This window comes from Biomphalaria glabrata, chromosome 10 (genome assembly GCF_947242115.1).
Source record: "Biomphalaria glabrata chromosome 10, xgBioGlab47.1, whole genome shotgun sequence".
Taxonomy (NCBI): Eukaryota; Metazoa; Mollusca; class Gastropoda; family Planorbidae; genus Biomphalaria; species Biomphalaria glabrata.
The window spans coordinates 39,207,914-39,230,273 of NC_074720.1; the positions used below are offsets into that span (position 1 = coordinate 39,207,914).

The window sequence follows — 22,360 nt, forward strand, 5'->3', positions numbered from 1 at the left end:
ATTTATTTATGTCTATGGTCTCTCCTTTCTCGTCTCCATATCTGCACATCACTTGTGTTGAACAGTGCGCTGGTGCGTACCATAAGCTCAGCAGACTTATAAGTATATGTTGAAACTATAAGTATTTTTTATTCTCTTGCATTGATTAAAAAACATATTTTCATTCATTGTCGTAACATAAAAAAATACATTTGATGAAAATAGTTCCAGTTCACCTTATGATCTGCTTCCATGAGGTCACTCCTGGTTTTAGTCTGATATTTTTATCAACATGGTCTGCTTCAGATTCAGTTTCTAATTCAATTTTTACTTTTTATTTTCACGATTCCTGAAAAAAAGTTTTTTTTTTTAGTATGAGATCGTTTTTTTTTTGGTTTTGTTTCATTTTTACTACGTTATTGTGTCTCCGATCTTATTTTGTCATTTTTGTTTCTGTTTCATTTCCGTTATCAAAAACGTTGTTAATTCCGTTAACAAAAAACGCTATTTCCGTTAACGATCACTTAATAACTTTACGGAGTAAGAGCCTCTAGTTAACTGGCAGTGATGGGCCTACTTGATTGCGGAATAGAATTTTTACTAAATCCTGAGACTTCAATGTATCGTAACTCCGTAAATGGATTATCTTCTCTTTATAGTAAAGTTAAGTTCCCCCTTTCAGACCTTGTGGTCTATAGGGCAGATGATGTAAAGGTCATCTGATTCTGTGGCCTACGGTTAACGAGGTTGTCATGTGGCCAGCACAACGACCAACCGCCTTTACTTTTCCCCAACTAATGTCAGGTACCTATTAGAGATGGGTGGACTCAGAGGCGCCCAAAGATCCCGAAATTAAAAATCCCAGTCTTCACCAGGATTCGAACCCGGGACCACCGGTTGGGAAGCTTTATCGCTCGCCACAGCGCCTCCATCTTCTCTTTCTAGACTATCACTATATTTTTTTTTAAAAAAAAGGTAAATTTGGTGAAATAATTTGCGTTAGGTAGAGATTAAAAGCCGCGCCACATTTAGCCAAATCGTAAGAGAGTTATTTTCGTAAGAAAACACATTTTTTTGTTTCTTATCATCAAATATTTGAACGCAGAAATTTCAACACAAGAGATCAAACCAATACACCTTACGCGGTCATGTCAACACTATTAAGATTGTCACCCTTTGTTTCCTCTCAAATTTTTACAGATCCCTCCCATCTATTAAAAACTAAGGAAAAATATTTGCCAAGTTTTTTTTTTTGTTTTTTTTCGTACCGGCATTGTATACATTTAGTATCCAACGTGATTTAAATTTTGTTCCCAACAGGTCATTCTAACTTTTCTCACTCTATGGGACGTGTGCTGACAAGGGGGAGGGAAGGCGCGAAGGTGGTCCTTTTTTTTCTCAGAACATTGTATTGTTTTGCATTGTACTTATATATGCCATTTCATAATTAATCGAAAAAACGGCTTTAGTCAATTTCATCTTCTAATTAGAACATATCCTACCGTTTTTTTTTGCAAGAGGCGACTGGTTTAAGATTGATTACGCTCCTTTAAGAGAACACATTTCACTGCGTCTTTGCCAATGCGATTCTATAGTCTCACTGTCTTTCTTACATCTCAGTATCGGCGTGTACACCCCCATTTTAAATGAGCTTTATTTGTACTGCGCTTCTTAACTAAAGGAGGTTTTGCGCCAGTAGGAGGAATTGGCATATCTTACTGGAAAACGCTTGGCTCTCAGAGCATCCCTTGACCCACTAGTCCGTGGGGCGCGCGTAATTTTCTTTTTATCTGGCAGGCGTCACTTGAAAAACTGGGACTTGCAATTTCAAAAAAGTTGTTAAAGATATTAATTGGGCCTATCACAATTGTACCGAAATATTTTGGTTTTAAATGTTGACAGCTTTCAACTGCAAGAGGTTGGTGTGTAATTTTTTTTTTCTCTCTGAACTCACGTGTACGTACGTTTGTGTTACAGAATAAATTAAATCAGTATCGCTAAATCTGAACACTACGTGGCAGTACTAGCGTGAAAAGGTGTCGAGAGTTCTTGAGCGAAATTTTGACAATAAGCGAAAATGATTTTTATTCCGAACTAAAAATGGCTTCTTTTGTGATGAAATCTGGTAGGGAAGGCCTTGGAGATGAACAATCAACTCAAGGGCTACTTGGGTCAACTTGGAATCAGGTACTTGAGCTCTACGCCCGAGAACATTCAAACACAGCATTGATCGATTTACATTAGACATGCCCAAACCACGGCCCGCAAGCCATTTCCGGGCCCGCCCCCTTAAAACATCTCTCCCACTGTGCATAGCCTAATGAAACCGCAAAGAAAAAAAAAACAAAAGCTCTGATCCATAGCTGAATTCGAGATTTATTGTTTGTGACGTTGCGTCCCGTGACAAACGTGTGGACACTGTATGTGGCACCTGGGCTAAAAATGTTGGCCACCCCCTGACGTACAACTACAAAAAGAGAAAAACAAAAAAACTTACTTTGAAATGTTGAGACGTAAACTATGAACCATCAGACAGCAATAAATAAGTAAATATAATGTTGTTTTTTTTAAGTTCCTATTTTTATGTTCAAATAAAATCTGATCAGATCGAATCAAATAGGATCGGATCATCATTAATCAGATCGGATTGGTCTGATCGGATCAGATCAGATCGTTATTAAAATAGAGTTAGCAAGTTTGGGGATCGAACCCACGACATTATTATCTCTGTTCTCTTCAATGCCAGTCTCAGGAATTTCCAGACTATTGACTTGTTACTTCCAACCATCTAGTAGGAATGAGAAAAATGGAAAGAAACACAAATTATCATTCAGAGAGAGAGAAAGAGAGAGAGAGAGAAAGAGAGAGAGAGAGAGAGATTGACACACTCTAGTAGGACTGATGGAGGCGCATCGACTAAGTGGTAAACCGCTTGGCTTCCTAACCGTGGGTCCCGGGTTCGAATCCTAGTGAAGACTGGGTTTTTTAATTTCAGGATCTTTAGTGCGCCTCTGAGTACAGCTCTAATGGTACCTGGCATTAGTTGGGGAAAAGTAGAGTCGGTAGGTCGTTGTATTGGCTACATGACAGCCTAGTTGACCGTGGGCCATTGCAACATATGACCTTTACATCATCTGTCCCATAGATCGGACTAACAGACACATGTTAAATAACATTTATATACACATTTTTTTTAAAGTGGACAACTCACTATTATCATCAAGCATGAACTCGTATATGTATTTTCTTGGACCACCGCACCTTTACAGACCATATCAACATCCCTTTGGACATATCGACAAAGGGACGTCTATAAAGACTTGTTGAAGGATATCAAAGCACGAATAGCCTCAACGGTTAGACTAAATCACGAATGTCAACTTAATTTTCCATACCCTTTAAAAGTGTAAATATTTCGACGTATACACTGACCCAAAACTAGACATCTTGTGATCTTACTTCGATTTGATTTGAATATACAATAATACATTCATAGGTTAGCTAGGTTTCTAGGGCGCTTACTCAAACACAAGAAAACAGAACCAAATCCCTTTTAATATATGTAGGCTAGGGTAATGTAAACAAAATAATTTATATTTTAACTAAAAATTTAATTTTAATTCATGAAATGGGTCAAGATTAGTGTAAATATCTTCAAAGAGTAATAGTTAAGTTCAAAGGGCAAAAGTTAAAGAGCACAGAGTTATTGAACTTGTAGGAAGTCTTCAGTTCTACGGAATCTCAAGAGATACTCACGTCAGTTCTACGACGTCCAGATTTGAAGAGCGTCTTGAAAGGACAAGAGTCTTAGACATTTAGAGCAAGAGGAGGAATCGAGAGAGAGAGAGGGGGGGGAGTGAAAGAGAGGGAAAGAGAAAGAAAGAGAGAGAGGGAAGGTGAGAAACAGAGAGAGGGGGGAAAGAGAGAAAAGGAGAGAAAGCGATAGGGAGAGAGAAAGAGAGAAAGAGAGAGAAAGAGAGGGAGCTGGAATTTTACATGGAGAATAAAGTAGATAATTGTAAGCTACACAAACACACGTTCCCTTAACGTTCTGGCTTCAACGACTCAGCATTCGTTCTGGTCACTATGGTCAGTTTATAACGCAGTACAATTGAGTCGATGGGTTCCTTACACTCATACGTAGCATTAGCTAGCCAGAGTTTTCACAGCTTTTATGACACAATCCTCTCGGTACCGTCCAAGTCAACGCCTCTCAGTACCGTCCAAGTCAACGCCTCTCAGTACCGTCCAAGTCAGCGCCTCTCGATACCGTCCAAGTCAACGCCTCTCAGTACCGTCCAAGTCAGCTCCTCTCGGTACCGTTCAAGTCAGCGCCTCTCAGTACCGTCCAAGTTAACGCCTCTCGGTACCGTCCAAGTCAGCGCCTCTCAGTACCGTCCAAATCAACGCCTCTCAGTACCGTCCAAGTCAACGCCTCTCAGTACCGTCCATGTCAGCGCCTCTCAGAACCGTCCAAGTCAGCGCCTCTCAGTACCGTCCAAGTCAACGCCTCTCAGTACCGTTCAAGTCAACGCCTCTCAGAACCGTTCAAGTCAACGCCTCTCAGTACCGTCCAAGTCAGCGCCTCTCAGTACCGTCCAAGTCAGCGCCTCTCAGTACCGTCCAAATCAACGCCTCTCGGTACCGTTCAAGTCAGCACCTCTCAGTACCGTCCAAGTCAACGCCTCTCGGTACCGTTCAAGTCAGCGCCTCTCAGTACCGTCCAAGTCAACGCCTCTCAGTACCGTCTTATTCAACGCCTCTCAGTCCCGTCCTAGCAAGCACCTTTTAGCATTACCCTAGTCAATGTCTCTTAGCATCCTCTTAGTCAACTTCCTTAAAACAGAGGTGCTTAGAACATTTGACTCTTCAGTGCTATGAGGGCACGAATGTTATCATAGAGCTTCAAAAATAACCTAGTTTAACAACACTTCCTTTATTCATACACCGGATGCACCAAAAATAAAGGGCTATTTATAGATTAGTCGCCTTGCATGAATATCTCCAACAGCTCATTTTATATTTCCCCCGGCAAGCGATTCTGTTTGTGCCGTTGAATATACCTAAAGGGAAGTAAGAATTGTATTGTAACCACAATCACTATATCGTCACGAAATTGGCACTAAAACAGTTATCGTCACACTAGCAACCTGGCCTCTTGCTCGGCTGTCTAAACCCTTTGGGGGGGGGGGGGGGGTTGCGCTTGCTTTTATTTTTTTTTTAAAGCTAATCATGGCGTATTTCGTTCCTAAGCTATAGCTAACATCTGGTGTCAGAACTTTCTTTACTGGGATAGCAATGACTGCAGACCATATCGCCGATTGTACGTTTATGTTTTCATAGATATTTAATCTTTCTAAGCATGGTTTACACGTTTATGAATAAATCCGAACTCCTCAAGACTGACGTTTACTTAAAAGTAAGAAATCCATAAACGAAAATTACCGTAATGGAAAAATCGAAATATGTTTTTTTTTCTCCCCTTGAGCTGACTGTAAGTGGAGACTGGAGAGACTTGAGTCAAGACTTTAAGGAATGATTACAACTAGAGAGAAGTGAAGAGAAGCACAACTGGGTAGTAAGAGGTAGTGGAGATTTTCAGACATGGCGGCGCAAAAGCTATAAATAGCGAGCTTTTTGGTGTATCCCAGGGGTTCTCAACCTGTGGATCGCGACCCCTTTGGGAGTCGAATGACGATTTGCCAGGGGTCGCCTAATACTATTGATAATGGCATTCCCACTAATGGAGGTTTGTTTTTGTTTTAAATATTTTCAGAAGTATGCAACATAAAAATGGTGAATAAGAAATAGAATAGTAAATAAATGCATGTCAAAAGGATGCAATTTTATTTAGCCTATCTATAACATAATCATAAAGAGAAATATTTATTTTAAGACGATAATGCCATTGTTTCGTGATAAAACTTTGGCAATGCATAGAAATAATTACATTACATGAATTGTTTTAGAACATTATCAAAAGTACTGTTACCTAGGCTGAGGATTTTTACAGTTGGAGGTCGCCGCATAGTGGACAATCGTAAGAAGGGGTGGCCTTGACATTGTTTCGTTAACATTGAAACACTCCATATTTTGGATTTTTACGATAAACTAAACAATGTCAAGGACGGTAAATAGAACGTCAATGTTGCCAACTCAAGAAATTACAAATCGAACTACAAACGGAAGGGCTTAGAAAAAAAAAATCTGGATTCTGTAGTGCCGAAAAGTGCGCACATGAAATAACGTTTAAAAAAACAACAACACAGCTTATTGACGCGTACGCCGGATACAGCTTGCAATATATAGAGTCTACGGCAGTCTACGCCATAAATGATAGTCTCTAATAGGCATGTGGGATCATTATCGCTAGGAGTGATACAGTTATGATTAGAGTGTGGGTGACGGTCGTTGGCTTGTAGCCCCAAACTGCTGGTAGACAACTAAACCACAGTAGGCGCATTACATCTTAACTTGTAAAACTTGAAATAATTTCTTTTGTTAACAAAGGGAATAAAAATTTAATAACAACATCAGTTCAGAAATGAAATCAATGTATCAGACTTTAGTAGTAATATAAATTGGTATTCTGAACAGAATCTAACTCACAACAAAAACATCAGTCTGGCGTTCTGGAGTCGTCTGCCCTACCTAAGACAGCTGACGACATTGCCGCTTCTCTTGCGTCATTCACAACCAATATCTAACCTCTTCCCACCGTCAGCAAAGAAATACACTTACACACACACGCACTCCATAATAATGAGGCAAGAACTGGACCTATTATAGAAATTAGAGATTTACTTAGTACTAACAGAGAAGCTTCTTTAACCAGATTCCAAAATTAAGGGATAATGCCGTTGTTTTATTTATCGCGCTTAGGATTGTCGTTTTCCATATTGAATGACACCCCAAAATGACAATTTTTGTTTATATATTTCAGGAGATTTGTATAAGTTTTCTAAAGATTTTATTAATTTCCGGAGATTTCCAGGACTTTTTCGTATATTTTGCAATTTCATGAGATTTCCAGGAGCTCCTGGTAAATCGACAGGAGGCCGCGGGAAATCTGTTATAAGTTAAACAATGGTTTAATTTATTAATTTATACACCTAGAATTAGCGCGGGTCCTACGAAAGTGCGGGGCCCACTGCGGTCGCATAAGTGCGTAGCCCACTGCGGTCACCTAAGGCCGGCCCTGCAAAATAGCGGCGTATGCTACGCCGCCGGTCGACTAGTATACTTTACATCGGCTTTTCACTAACAACTAAATCTTAATTAAAGAAAAGACATTTTTCCTTTGACAGTCCTACCAAAAAGGAAAATCTAGGTCAAGATAAAGCTTTTCAGCACGCGCCCTGTTGGGACATGCGCAATACCAAAACTTCTGCACGTTCTACCATTTACTTCAAGCATTATTATTTCAATGTCAGAAAACAATTAGATTTAAATTCTTAAATGAATGAGTTTTTTTTTTTTGTTTTGTTTTTGTTGGATTTTTTTTATTTCTAAGAAACGTTCCATGGTCCAGTTCAGTTGTTTTTTTTTAAAATGAGGTCATCTCAGGTCTAGTGCTGCTCACGGCAGGATCTGAATAGGTCTTCAGGCTCTGGTCAATATGGAAAGGAGGGTATCCATGACGGGGAGGGGAAAAGAGAGTGGCCGCTAGTGAATGAAGTGCGTGATGTGAAGGGTAGGTGAATGGCGCCCTGGCTCCAGACGCCATCGTTCTGCCGGAGGAGTTGACATTAGATCACTTTTGGTGTTGACATTAGAATAGGGATTTCTCAGGTCTGATGGAGGCTGTAGATGTGGGGTGGGAGGGGGTGGAATAAATTAAAAGGGTTGGGGGGGGGTCAGAAGAAGGAATGAACAGAAAGTGTGAGCAGTGAGTGGAGTGAACACAGTGAGTGGGTGTGAAACTAGAGAGTTTGGATAACAGCTTTATAGGCCAGTGACGGACTGGTTAGTTACTGGAAATGTTCCCGATATGCCTGGCACTAAATTGAACTTGACTGTTGCCAACGAAATAAAACAAAATGGACAATACCTCAATACGTAGCAGTTGATCTTCGTATCCTATCTCTTTTATTACCCTTAATTTAATTACACATTTAGTTGTTGTTTTTTTTAAAGAATTTTAAAGGTATAGAGTGAGGGCTCAATACTTCCTACATATCAAACATATTTTGTTCTACAAACAGAAGAGCTTAGAAATTTTGATTCGGCATTGCTAAAAAGTGCACACACACACACACACAAACAAATTATCATATACCTTTTGTAAAACATCAATACTTCCATTATTTAGTCCACCGAAAAAAAAATGTAGGGTGGAATAGTTTTCATTACTTAGTCTGTTGGACCGTTGAGGCACCATGTAAGATTCGTCGACCATTCAACTCTGTCTTTTGCCTTACATTGAACCTCCCTCAATGGCAGGCTCGTCCACTCCTTTATGTTATCCTCCCATCGCTTTCTCTGTCTGCCTCTTCTTCATTTTCCTGGTACTGTTCCCTGAAAAAAGGTCCTGTAATATGGCCATAAATTTTTAGCTTGCGTTTTTTTACGATAGTTAGCAGGTCATCATGGGGTCCAATCGGATAAAATACACAAGTCCTAGATATACACAACCGAACTCTTGACCCTTGATTCCACTTTCTTACAATCCCAAGTGTTCAAAACTGTTCTGAGTGCAATGATGGCTCCTCTCAGCGTGAAGTATAGGTCAGTGTTTAAAGCTACGAGGCAAAGTGGAGAGCAGGCAGCAGACATGAACAAAACGGCGGCATATGCAGACACTACAGTTTTTAAGACCCTATTTTACCCGTACCCTAATTGCAGAGCTGCATTGTCATCTACAGCTTTCTTCGATTTTAAAGGAACTCAGATTGTGCTCATATCTGACCACCCATTCTGGAGCGTACATTATTAATACGTCCAGAATAACATACTTGCGATAATGATTTTTCTACCGCATTTTAGCAAGAAAATTAATTGTAATATGAGCTAGAATATCAATTTCAGATAATCATTTGGTATAAATTTACTTTTCACAAAAAATCCGGAACAACATTTTATCAATAATACCATTTTTGTTACGTTTTTGGAAATTAAAATTAAATGTAATATATGTCAAAAGAGCTATTTCCAACCATTATTTGCCATTTATTTGTTGTTGTTTTTTTAATAAAAATTCGGAACAACATATTATCGATAGTTAATCTTTTGCGATGTTTTGGTAAGAAAGTTTAATGTAATGTGTAAGTCGAAAGAGCGATTTTAAACAATCATTTAGCATTAATAAAATTCTACTTTCGATAATGAGTTGTTTTTTTTTTTTTTTTGGCTTTGTTTAAGCAAGAAATTATATGTAATATAAAAGTAACAATATCAGTTAATTTGCTTTTCATTAAAAAAAAAATCCGGGACAACCTATTATCGATAGGGACATTTTTGCAACGTTTTGGCAAGAAAATAAATGCTAATATTTTAAAAGTAAAATGTGTAATGTTTAGTCAAATAATGATACCCCCCCCCATCTTGTTTCTCCACGTGATACACGAGTCACGTGGTCAGGAATGACTTAAAGCTCACATTTCATGAAATGTTATCATCATCATTATCCTCATAATTGGAACTTTGCTAGCACCGTAAAGGGAACTTTTTTTTTTCTTTTATAAAGTAACGAGAAAAAAAACACGTTTTAACCCCCTCCCTCCTAGTAACAAATTGTAGGCCTACCAAAACTCAATCCCCCCCCCCACCCCCTTTTAAAGATGTGTCACTTCCAGACTGCAATATTTTTTTTTTTTTTGCATTTTTACTATAGGTTTCACTTCACCACCACATTTCTTCGTATCCATTTCTCTTCTTTCTCTTACTGAGTTTTATTACTTAAAGAACGTAAACAGGATCGTAAAAAAAACAAAACAATAATTCTGTGATTTATTTTGAGTGTGAAATTATCTCCAACTGATGTCAAGAAAAATAGTGTTCTCAAATTACTCCAGAAAAATGTCTATTTCAGATTAGTTCGTGTACAATTAGTTTTTGTTTTGTTTTAGTCTGAAAAAAAAAATGGAATTAATGTTGTTTTTAATTAGTCTTTGAAAACTGACACATAGAAATGAAAGGTGTGCATTCAAACTGACCCAAAGGAATGAAAGGTGTGAATTAAAACTGACACAAAGGAATGAAAGGTGTGAATTAAAACTGACACATAGAAATAAAAGGTGTGAATTCAAACTGACCCAAAGGAATGAAAGGTGTGAATTAAAACTGACACAAAGGAATGAAAGGTGTGAATTAAAACTGACACATAGAAATAAAAGGTGTGAATTCAAACTGACCCAAAGGAATGAAAGGTGTGAATTAAAACTGACACATAGAAATAAAAGGTGTGAATTCAAACTGACACAAAGGAATGAAAGGTGTGAATTCAAACTGACACAAAGGAATGAAAGGTGTGAATTCAAACTGACATAAAGGAATAAAAGGTGTGAATTCAAACTGACATAAAGGAATGAAAGGTGTGAATTCAATTGAGAGACAGATGAGAGAGCGGAGTGGGTTAGAAATAGTGGGGCGTTATCTTTATGAGACGTCTAGGCAGAACTTCAGTGTAGAGGGCGTAGAAGTCAGTCAAAGTTCAACAGAAATAAGAGAGAGTTGGGAAATAAGAGAGAGTTGGGAAATAAGACATTTCTTTTTCAAAAGTGTACATGTGAGCCTGTCCATTCTTGTCGAATGAGTCTGTCAATTCTTCTTCATTGAGTATGTCAATTATTGTCGAATGAGTATGTCAATTATTGTCGAATGAGTCTGTCAATTATTGTCGAATGAGTATGTCAATTCTTCTTCATTGAGTATGTCAATTATTGTCGAATGAGTATGTCAATTATTGTCGAATGAGTCTGTCAATTATTGTCGAATGAGTATGTCAATTCTTTTTCATTGAGTCTGTCAATTATTGTATGAGTATGTCCATTCTTGTCGAATGAGTCTGTCCATTCTTGTCGAATAAGTCTGTCCATTCTTGTAGAAGGAGTCTGTCCATTCTTGTAGAAGGAGTCTGTCCATTCTTGTCGAATGAGTCTTTCCATTCTTGTCGAATGAGTCTGTCAATTATTGTCGAATGAGTCTGTCAATTATTGTCGAATGAGTCTGTCAATTCTACTTCATTGAGTCTGTCAATTCTTGTCGAATGAGTCTGTCAATTATAGTCGAATGAGTCTGTCAATTCTTCTTCATTGAGTCTGTCAATTCTTTTTCATTGAGTCTGTCAATTATAGTCGAATGAGTCTGTCAATTCTTCTTCATTGAGTCTGTCAATTCTTTTTCATTGAGTCTGTCAATTCTTTTTCATTGATTCTGTCAATTCTTATTAAGTGAGTCTATGAATTTTTGTTCAGTTAGTCTATGAATTCTTGTCAATTTTTCTTCAGTGAGTCTGTTTTCGTGTCTTTTTATTCCTGAACTGACATAACACATAAGTGATGGAATAAATTGTCACTTGACATTGGCACTGCCAGCTGCCACATCAATCTAAGCCCGTGAGATTCATGTCACTTGATCGTACATTTGTTTAAAAAACTATTAGACTTTATGACTTATTGTAACCCATTAACACCTAGAACAACTTATTAGCCACTTGATCCCGGAGTTGACTAAACCAATCCTAAAGTCATTCGTCTCATATTTCTATCGTGATACATTGAAAAGTTGTTCTGCAGTTATGGACAAAGTGTCCCATTTCTCATACATCCCGCTGTCCCTAGCGAGTGGGGCCAGTATTTTATTTTGTTATTTTGTTATTATGTGTATCAAATTTCTTTGTAGATGCATTCTCTTTACAAATTCATAGATCGAGCAAACACGACGTTATTACGAATGTTTACTTAATACAATTATTTTTTAAAAAAGTAAAGTCCCCCTTTTCAGGTCCAAGGGCAGACGATGTAAAGGTCATCTGTTTCTGTGGCCTAGGGTTGACGAAGGCATCAGGTGGCCAGCACAACGACCAACCGCCTTTTACTTTTCCCCAACATTAGATCTGGGTGGACTCAGAGGCGCCCGAATATCCCGAAATTAAAAATCCCAGTCTTCACCAGGATTTGAACCCCAGTCCCCGGTTCGGAAGCCAAGCGCTTTACCTCTCAGCCACAGCGCCTGCAATACAATTATTAGATAAGGAGAATTTTTTTCATATTCGTAGAGTACCTTTTGCGCCATTTTCGCGAAAATCTTCTGCAACAAGGTGCACTTTTCTTGCATAGCATGCACCTGGACTGTGTCTCACACCGAGGTCTAGGTCTTTCACATCTTTGTCTTTATTTTACCTGAGATTTTTTTTGTAATATGAAGCGTGCGATGTGTACGCCAGTAGCATGCATTCCTGCAGTTCATAATACAAAAACATCGCGCTCAAAGATGTCTAAGGGAATGGGGGGGGGGGGGGGGGAGGGGGGCGAACGTACTACTTTTGTTTAAAAAGGTGGGGGGGGGGGGGCGTTATCTTAAAACAAAATGTTGAGAAACACAGTTGTATTATATTACAAAACTCACATGCCATGCCGAAAAGATAAAAACGTATGCCTAAATTTAATTTAGTATCGTCTGCTGATACCTGGTAAGAAGAAACGGCTCAATATTTACTTATTACCAAAACAATCTCAGCTAGTTTCTAGTACTCGCGGCTTGTTATCGATCGGGAGAGGGGGGGGGGGGAAAGTGTCCAGCAGAAATAAAAGGGAGACAAATGAGGCAAAAAAAAATTATGGCACTGGATTGCTTCCCTTTCTCCTCTTATAAACAGTAAAAACTCAAATGTTTCTAGCATTAGTATTACACTACTAACCGATATCTGAGAATGAAATTCAATATTCACTTAACCCCCGAGGGTAGCGCAGGTAAAAGTGCAGTATGTAGCCATTTAACTAATTGTGAGTCATGGGAAATAACTTGTACAAACTCATCGTTGCTATTTATATACATTTCGCTCATTTCAATTTTTAAATCGATGCTCGCTTTGATGTAGTTTTTAATATCAAGCCGCTGCAGATCTTTTACTAGGTAATTAAAACATTTTCTTTGATGAGTATCTGCATTAAAAGTGAGGTGATTTCTTTGACCCCCTCATTTCTCCATAAAATGCCCTTGCTATTTGCTTTTTTTTGTTTGTTTGTGTATTGTTTAATAATGTATTCTTCTTTTTTTTTCTTTTTTTTTCTAAACATAATGTTTTGTTTGTTTGTTGTTGTTTTTTTTGTCAGGTCACGATGACAAATTATGCAAGAAGGTTAGCTTGTGCAACACTGATGACATCAGAGCGACTTCCGGTTCCAACAATATGGAGAAACTCTGCACGTGAGTCACTGATAAGTTAGAGATAGCTTTAGATAGGGTTATATGGTTATATGTGATGATAATAATAATATATGAGTCAATGGAACTCATAATGGCAGGATGTTCAGCCCTGTCAGATTCAGCCTACCTAGGTCACCATAACCAAGTTGCAAAGCTAATACACCAGCACTTGGCTTTGACACACAATTTGATTGATAAGAATACTTCTCCTTATTACAAATTTTCCCCACAAGAGGTTCTCGAGTCTACGGATCACTTATTATATTTTTACTTACGAAACGGTAGATTTTAATAGCCCTGATCTGCTGTTCATTGATAAAAAAGAAAAAGGTCTCAACCATTATTGACATCGCCGTACCACTGTGACTGTGGCACTGTCTCATAATTAAAGAAAAACTGAGTTGGAAAAACAAAGAACCTAGGTTTGGAGATTAAGCGTTTATGGAAGTTATCTAAAATGACAATATACCCCATCGTTGTATCAACCGAAAGGATAATGACAACTGATCTCACAGATACCTTCAAGGCCACATCACCAGAACTTTCCTCGGAGGAAACTGATAAAGGGAGACTACAATGAATTTTGTTTCTCTTTAGCAAAACTCGACCCTGGCAGTGGTATACAGTGAATACTGGTTCATTTTCAACATAATTAGAGCAAACAATTTGTACAATAGCACACAAGATATACGTTTATACCCCAGTTCCTCTTTAACTTTACATGCGAAATTTACAACAGCAATTTACAATTCGTTCAACAATTTAATTGCCAAAAGAACAAAATAGTTTTTGTGTATGTTTGATTTTTGTGATCTATGTATATATATATATTGTTACGATCTCTCTTCCTAATCAGGCCTTCTGTAAACACTGCTAGACACAACACAATACATCAACACATCAAGAACTTGACAACAAGGCTCCAAATAATCTGGTACTTTAATAATGAGTGAATAAGAAGATAACAGCCAATACTAGACAATTGGCATCAAACACATCAACAACTAAAATGTCACTCTGTACATCACCGTACAAAACTCTACTGTCTCTCTTTCTGGACTTGTACATCAACACCTGAGGACTCAACCAGGACCGACTTCATGGCCGACTAACAGTCCCGGTCTTGACGCTCTCCGGTCTTGAACTGCCCCTTTCCTACACACTGTCACTCGTACACGCAGGCTTTCGATCACATGACCATAACATTGCTCATATTTGCGTGTAATCGTGTAATCGCAGTACTGTCCCTTGTCCATGGCCCCGCTGACCTGAGTGTTTCACGTGTGTGTCAGCTGAGCCAATAGTTAACCCTTTTGCGACGCCAATATATATATATATATATATATATATATATATATATATATATATATATATATATATATATATATATATATTATATATATGTCAGTGAGTTTGTTCTCGTTTGTGTCTCTATATTTAGGCACGTCATGAACTACGAGGAATGCCTGTCAAAGTATGTACCTTTCTGTCCTGATGCAAGAAAAGAGAAACTACGTATGAAGCATGAATCCCTGAAATGTAAGTACGTCAACTGTCGACTTCATGGAACGACATGCTACCTATTTCTTCCTCTCTGTTTGCGACTTCATGGAACGACATGCTACCTATTTCTTCCTCTCTGTTTGCGACTTCATGGAACGACATGCTACCTATTTCTTCCTCTCTGTTTGCGACTTCATGGAACGACATGCTACCTATTTCTTCCTCTCTGTTTGCGACTTCATGGAACGACATGCTACCTATTTCTTCCTCTCTGTTTGCGACTTCATGGAACGACATGCTACCTATTTCTTCCTCTCTGTTTGCGACTTCATGGAACGACATGCTACCTATTTCTTCCTCTATGTCATCTGTCTGTATCACCCAGAACTTATGTCATAGTGACCCTAGTGAGAATCGTTATTTTTTATTATTATTAATTGCTTTTATATAGCGCAACTCTCGTGATTACAGCGTTAGCTGTGCGCTATGGTCAAGTTTCTTTTGTTGACCAGTGGGGGGAAGGGGTTATCTGGGAGAAGGTTTCCGTACTGCGTTTAGCACAACACTGTTTGAGTCGGGATTCGAGCTCAAGTCCATTGTGGCTACCCAGTCGAATACATTTTGACTACCCTGCGAATACATTGTGGCTACCCTGTCGAATAATTGTGGCTACCCTGTCGATTACATTGTCGCTACCCTGTCGAATACATTGTCGCTACCCTGTCGAATACATGGATACCTTACCGAATACATTTTGATTACCCTGTTGAATACACTGTGGATACCCTGTCAAATATTGTGGCTACCCTGTCGAAGGCAGTTTTACTATCATGTTGAAAGCATTGTGGCTTACAGTCGAATTTATTATAGTTAACCTCTTGAATCCATTGTGGTTCCACTATCTTAGGCATTGTGGCTACCCTATCGTAGGCATTGTGCTAGGCATTGTGGCTACCCTGTGAAATTTATTGTGCTGGCTTTTTTTTTGCTGGTGTCGTCTGCTTATGAGTTTCCGACTTTTCTTCCTAATTGAAGATTATTTCGTCCTAGTTCAAACCTCTGCAGGAGGAGGGGGGGGGGGCTTACTCATAGGGGAGTTACTCAGTCAAACCGGCGGGGGGGTAGGTCTGCTACTTTGTGTCCCCATTAAATAAGTTGTAATGAAGACAACGGGCAATTAGTTGAATAGAACAAACAAGAGAGACATCGAGTGAAAACGAATAATTTGGGCCTACTAATAGTGCCTATGTTATACTTATTATTATTATTATTATTATTATTTTGATAAGTTTGAGGCAAATTTAATAAGCTAGGTGCTGAATTACAGGCAAACGCCATGCAAACTTCAGGAGCTACAGTACGTCCTGTTCAGACGCATTCACCAGCTGCCTCACTTCAAGCTTTAAGGCGCTACAAGGAAAACCTGAAGCCCAAAAAGAGCTCTGTAGGTCAGTATATGTTGTTCAGAATATGTAGGTCAGTGTAAGCAGGTCGGTATATATATATGTTAGTGATTGTTGTTCAGTAATTGTAGACCAGTTGGTATAATCGATATAAATCGCAAAGAAATCCAGTGCTGGTTTTCCATTTAGTCATAATGTATAGATTATTTATAGTTTAAAGCAAAAAGTAAGGTGTTTGTATGTATGTATGTATGTATGTATGTATGTATGTATGTATGTATGTATGTATGTATGTATGTATGTATGTATGTATGTATGTATACATGGCTGGATGGATGGATGGATGGATGGATGTCCCGAATAAAAATAAAAAAACTTTGACCAATAGTGATAAAACTTTGCATAAATGTTCCTTAGAGCATGGCGAAGACCGTAGTGTATGTTTAATGTCCCTTTCAGAATACATTATGACTATATTCACACCAGACATAATTTACATGTAAAAAGGTTATTATGTTACATAGTTTCTATTTAATGATTTGATTGCCAGGGGAACAAAAGAGTTTCTGTGTCTGTTTTTGCTATCGGTGTCTTGTATCTCTTTTGTGATGACAAAATCACAAAATCCTGACCCAAAGGGTGATTCTTTATTTCTAGAATCTTTTAGCTTTTTTTTATGGATGTTTGTCTCAAACAGCTGCCCAAATGGGGTTTGTTTTTGCCAATGACTGTACATATACGGAATTAAAAACTTGTTTAAAATTTAACATAAAATAAATCATAATTAAAATTGTTCTAAAATATTTATTTATTCCATGAACCAGCTAATAAAAGGAATAGGCTAGAAAATATAAGACGGCAAAATAATTTCTATTATTCTCATTTCATTGATATGATCAGATTGACCCCTATTTCCTGTTCATGATTTCAATCTTTGACCTGCAGGTTAGCTCCAGGTGTGATCCAATGTATGGAGGACGCCCTCAGCAATCATTGTCAAGATAAGAGCAGGAAAGAGACAGAGCCGATATCAAACTATTTGATGTATCTAAGGAACCAATTTAGATGTAGGTTTAGTTTCACTTCTCTTTGTTCTATTTATTTATTCACGAGCTAACTCTTCTCTTTCTTTTCGTGTACTAACTTTCATTTCTGTTGGTTCTTCGTATTTTTCTCTTCACTTTATGTATTCATCTATTAACCTTCTCTTCTCTTTACCTTATGTATTCTTGTACTAACTTTCTCTTTACCCTATGTATTTATGTACTAACTTTCTCTTTACTCTTTGTATTCTTGCATTAACTTTCTCTTTACTCTTTGTATTCTTATACTAACTCTCTCTTTACCTTATGTATTCTTGTACTAACTTTCTCTTTACTCTTTGTATTCTTGCACTCACTTTCTCTTCTATTTACTCTTTGTATTCTTGCACTCACTTTCTCTTCTCTTTACTCTTTGTATTCTTGCACTAACTTTCTCTTTACTCTTTATATTCTTGCACTCACTTTCTCTTCTCTTTACTCTTTGTATTCTTGCACTCACTTTCTCTTCTCTTTACTCTTTGTATTCTTGTACTCACTTTCTCTTTACCTTATGTATTCTTGTACTAACTTTCTCTTTACTATTTGTATTCTTGCACTAACTTTCTCTTTACTCTTTATATTCTTGCACTCACTTTCTCTTCTCTTTACTCTTTGTATTCTTGCACTCACTTTCTCTTCTCTTTACTCTTTGTATTCTTGCACTCACTTTCTCTTTACCTTATGTATTCTTGTACTAACTTTCTCTTTACTCTTTGTATTCTTGCACTCACTTTCTCTTCTCTTTACTCTTTATATTCTTGCACTCACTTTCTCTTTACTCTTTATATTCTTGCACTCACTTTCTCTTCTCTTTACTCTTTGTATTCTTGCACTCACTTTCTCTTCTCTTTACTCTTTGTATTCTTGCACTCACTTTCTCTTTACTCTTTATATTCTTGCACTCACTTTCTCTTCTCTTTACTCTTTGTATTCTTGCACTCACTTTCTCTTCTCTTTACTCTTTATATTCTTGCACTCACTTTCTCTTTACTCTTTATATTCTTGCACTCACTTTCTCTTCTCTTTACTCTTTGTATTCTTGCACTCACTTTCTCTTCTCTTTTTATTTTTGTCACAATTTTGAAACTAACTAATTTATTTCTTTTTTATTTCTCAGGTGACTTGAACAAGTCTTACCAGACAGTATGGACGATATTCACATTCTTACTACCCTTGTTCCTCTTATTAGAGCTAATGTGATAATTGATCTATTTAACTTTTAATTAATTAGGTTATACAATTCTTTCTATGCTGGTCTTTGCTCGTCTGTCTATCTTGCTTCCTTTGACTCTTGCTAAATATTTATTTACCCTTTCATTTATTTACTCATTGAGTTATTCATTCTCATTGCTTAAAATACTTCGTAGTCGAATTAATGTGTCACGATGAATTGTTTCTTGAACAGATGTATACAACTGCACATTCGTATGTTGGAGTCTATTAAGATGTTTTATAATGTATAATAAAAGTGATTGAAATGGGGCTCCTCCCTCTGCCCGGGGCTGTAATGTATCTACCATGCAAGGTGGATCGCGAGTTAGTGAGACCAATCGTCATAAAAAGCCCGAACACCGATCTGCAACGTTGCAATCTGTAGGCATTTGAGACCAATAGCTCGTTGCGACGACTGTACGATCTGGCAACACGCTTTTGGTCTCCACTGCCCATAGGTTGCAACGTCACAGGTCAGTGGTGAGGCCTTCTATAACGATTGCTCTCGCTCTGCTTCGAGAGAGAAAGATGCTCCCAGGGGGCACATTCCTGGGCCTTAGTTTAAGGGCATCATGCGTCGTGACACCTGTCTTGACCTTGCCATATGATGTCTTTGATAAGAATGCGTGTGCACAATGACATCTTTCACATCATTTAATTCAGCCAGCAAATGTTGAGCTATTTATTTTTCGGTACTGAACCATTTACCAGCATTCTCACCGGTTAAGCTCGGTATTTAGTTTTTCCCTAAATGATCGCAACATAGTTAAGGGCCAATCAAAATCTTGGAGGTCTGAGGGTACAGAAAGTACAGTACAGAAAGTAGGGTACAGAAAGGGGCACAACCATGACGGCGTCATAGTAATCACCCCTTTTTTCGCAGCCATATCAGAAGATTTTGAGATGAATATATTAAATTAGTCGACCGGCGGCGTAGCATACTGCAACCTATTCAATATGGAAAACGACAATCCTACGCGCGATAAATAAAAACGGCATTATTCCGAAATTTTGGAATCTGGTGAAAGAAGCTTCTCGCGCCTCAAACTAATGAAGAATTAATTGATGTTAACAATTCTCGTAGATAGATTGAAACATTTGGTAATTCTTGCTTTGAGTGTGATCTATGTAGGAAACAGAATTATTATGATATACTGTATGACTTCACGCAAGGCTCGTAAAGTAATTCTATACGTAGTAAAGAATGAATAAAATGCTAAGATGAATGTATTTTCTAATATTAACTCTCAATTTTCACTTATAATCCGTATCCCTACCCAAACTGGGCCCCGCGAATTCCGTTTCGCATAGGGACCCACAATGGTTAAATCCGGCCCTGCTATTTAGTGACTGGTGAATACAGAGTAGATTACTTGTTCTCATTCCCCCCCCCCTCTTTTTTTCGCCGCAAAAACTATGTGGGGTAGAAATTAAAAAAGAATGATCTTACCATGACTTCTTGGTCACAACGGTTAAGTCCGGCCCTGTTATTTTGTGACGGGTGAATACTACTTGTTCTCCCTCCCCTCTTTTTTTTTCGTATGGTAACTCTAGTCCGACTTGCAGAAAAGAGTGATCTTTCCTTTACTTCTTGTCTAAACTGTTGAGACATGAAGAGAATTATATATATAGATAGATACGCTGAGATGAAAACTTTCGCCACTCTATTGATTCTTGGACATGGCAGTCACGATGCGATAGTGCTTCTGAATGTCTGATAGGGTGCCATCACATATGGAGCCTCATAGTTTGTAACTCTATAACACAATCAAACATACAGCACAGAAATGTACGCAAATTTAAAGGATTGGTGAATATCTGAATGTAGTCTATATGCAGGGCCGGATTTAAGGAAGTGAATGCGAGGCTACTACCCTGGGGACTCCACAAAAGAGATGAAATATATATCCTTCTACCTCACTCTCTACAAACTAAACAAATATACACTTTTTTAAATTAAAATACTTATATAATATTATGTATAACGCTATTAGATATAGGTATTATTTTTATTCATAAGTGGGGCATAAGTGAATCTTTATTAAAACTTTTGAAAAGTGTAGGGACATCCACAAAAATCCAGCCCTGGGGACTCCACTTATTTAAATCCGGCCTTGTCTATATACATTGTATATGTTGTATATATAGCCTAAAAGGCATAAGTTTCATATGTGTATGCTAATTCCAATGTATTAATCCATGCCAATAATTCCCTATTGACGGATGAATGCCTTCTCTGTTACATCCATCTACAATCAACTATTTCTAGATAAGTGCAATCTGTGTTATATTGAACTACGGTTTAGTATTCATGGACTAATCAAAGTATTGTTGTATACAGCGGTCATTAACTATGTATGGATGAATGCGATCTTTGTTCTACCTTGATATAACTACTAGTAACTATGTATGGATGAACTTTGTTATACCTGGATATAACTACTAATAACTATGTATGGATGAACTTTGTTATACCTGGATATAACTACTAATAACTATGTATGGATGAACTTTGTTCTACCTGAATATAACTACTAGTAACTATGTATGGATGAACTTTGTTCTGCCTTGATATAACTACTAGTAACTATGTATGGATGAACTTTGTTATACCTGGATATAACTACTAATAGCTATGTATGGATGAACTTTGTTATACCTGGATATAACTACTAATAACTATGTATGGATGAACTTTGTTATACCTGGATATAACTACTAATAACTATGTATGAATGAACTTTGTTATACCGCGATAAAACTACTATTAACAATGTATAAATAAATGCAGTTTGTTATACTGGAATATAGCTACTATTAAATATGTATGAATGTAATCTTTGTTATACTGGGATGTAACCACTGTTAACTATGTATGAATGAACTTTGTTATACCGGGATATATCTACTATTAACTATGTATGGATAAATGCAATTTGTTATAGTTGAATATAGCTATTAAATATGTAGGAATGTAATATTTGTTATACTGGAATATAACTACTATTAACTATGTATGGATACTTTCTTTTTGTGTTATGTATAACTACAATGGATGGCCGGCTGATTGTGTCGTTTCCGAGTAGGAATCCATCCCGCTACCAGCCCTCTCATAATGTACTAAACATTCTGGAATACAAGAAAACTTCAAAAACAAACAAATAGTAAACTTGTTATCGGTGAATAATTTATTGCATGTTTTATTCAATCATAATGTTAAAAATAAATAAAATTTTGTTGACGTTTCTTAAATTCTAGAATTGTATTTAAATATGTTAATGTATTTATTTGTATATAATGCATACAATTTTAAAATCCATTTTGTGTTAGTTGGCAGGTAGTTAAATTGAAACCAAAACCCATAGACATAAATAAATATATGTCTATGCCAAAACCACTCATTCATTTTTCTACATACACATCTGATTTGTGTATTCACTGACCCATATATTCACTGACCTATGCATTTATACTTGAATTCAGAACTTGTACTTCGATATAGCCTGTTTCACAACATTTGTTTTTCTAAGTACCCGATGGGTTTACATCTCAATGCACAAATATAAATCTCCTTTCTCGGTTCTTTTTTCTGTTTACTAAATATACCACAATGCTACATCCGTCATTAGCAAAAAAAAAATTCTGCAGAAAGTCTCTATCTTGAGAACCCTTGTTTTGGTGAATGTAGTTCCCAGGAAAAAAAACACACCACAATCCGTCATTAGTAACATTTGTTTGAAACCCCCTCCCCTAAAAAGGTCTGCAGAAAATCTCTATCTTGAGAACCGCTGCTGTGGTGAGTTTAGCTACAAA

General features: G+C 37.4%; 1 protein-coding gene across 10 annotated transcripts in view; it reads left to right on the plus strand.

Annotated features, from left to right (window-relative positions):
* Positions 1-21,799, plus strand: part of LOC129928735 (uncharacterized) — an 84,529-nt gene extending 62,730 nt beyond the window's left edge. For all 10 annotated transcript variants that reach the window (XM_056044501.1, XM_056044500.1, XM_056044502.1 and 7 more), the window contains exons 3-7: positions 13,254-13,347; positions 14,789-14,886; positions 16,178-16,298; positions 17,199-17,320; positions 18,453-21,799. In XM_056044501.1, the coding sequence (XP_055900476.1) occupies positions 13,254-13,347; positions 14,789-14,886; positions 16,178-16,298; positions 17,199-17,320; positions 18,453-18,535 (518 nt within the window). In that variant the 3' untranslated portion in view covers positions 18,536-21,799. The remainder of the gene's footprint in view (positions 1-13,253; positions 13,348-14,788; positions 14,887-16,177; positions 16,299-17,198; positions 17,321-18,452) is intronic.
* Positions 21,800-22,360: the final 561 nt, after the last annotated feature.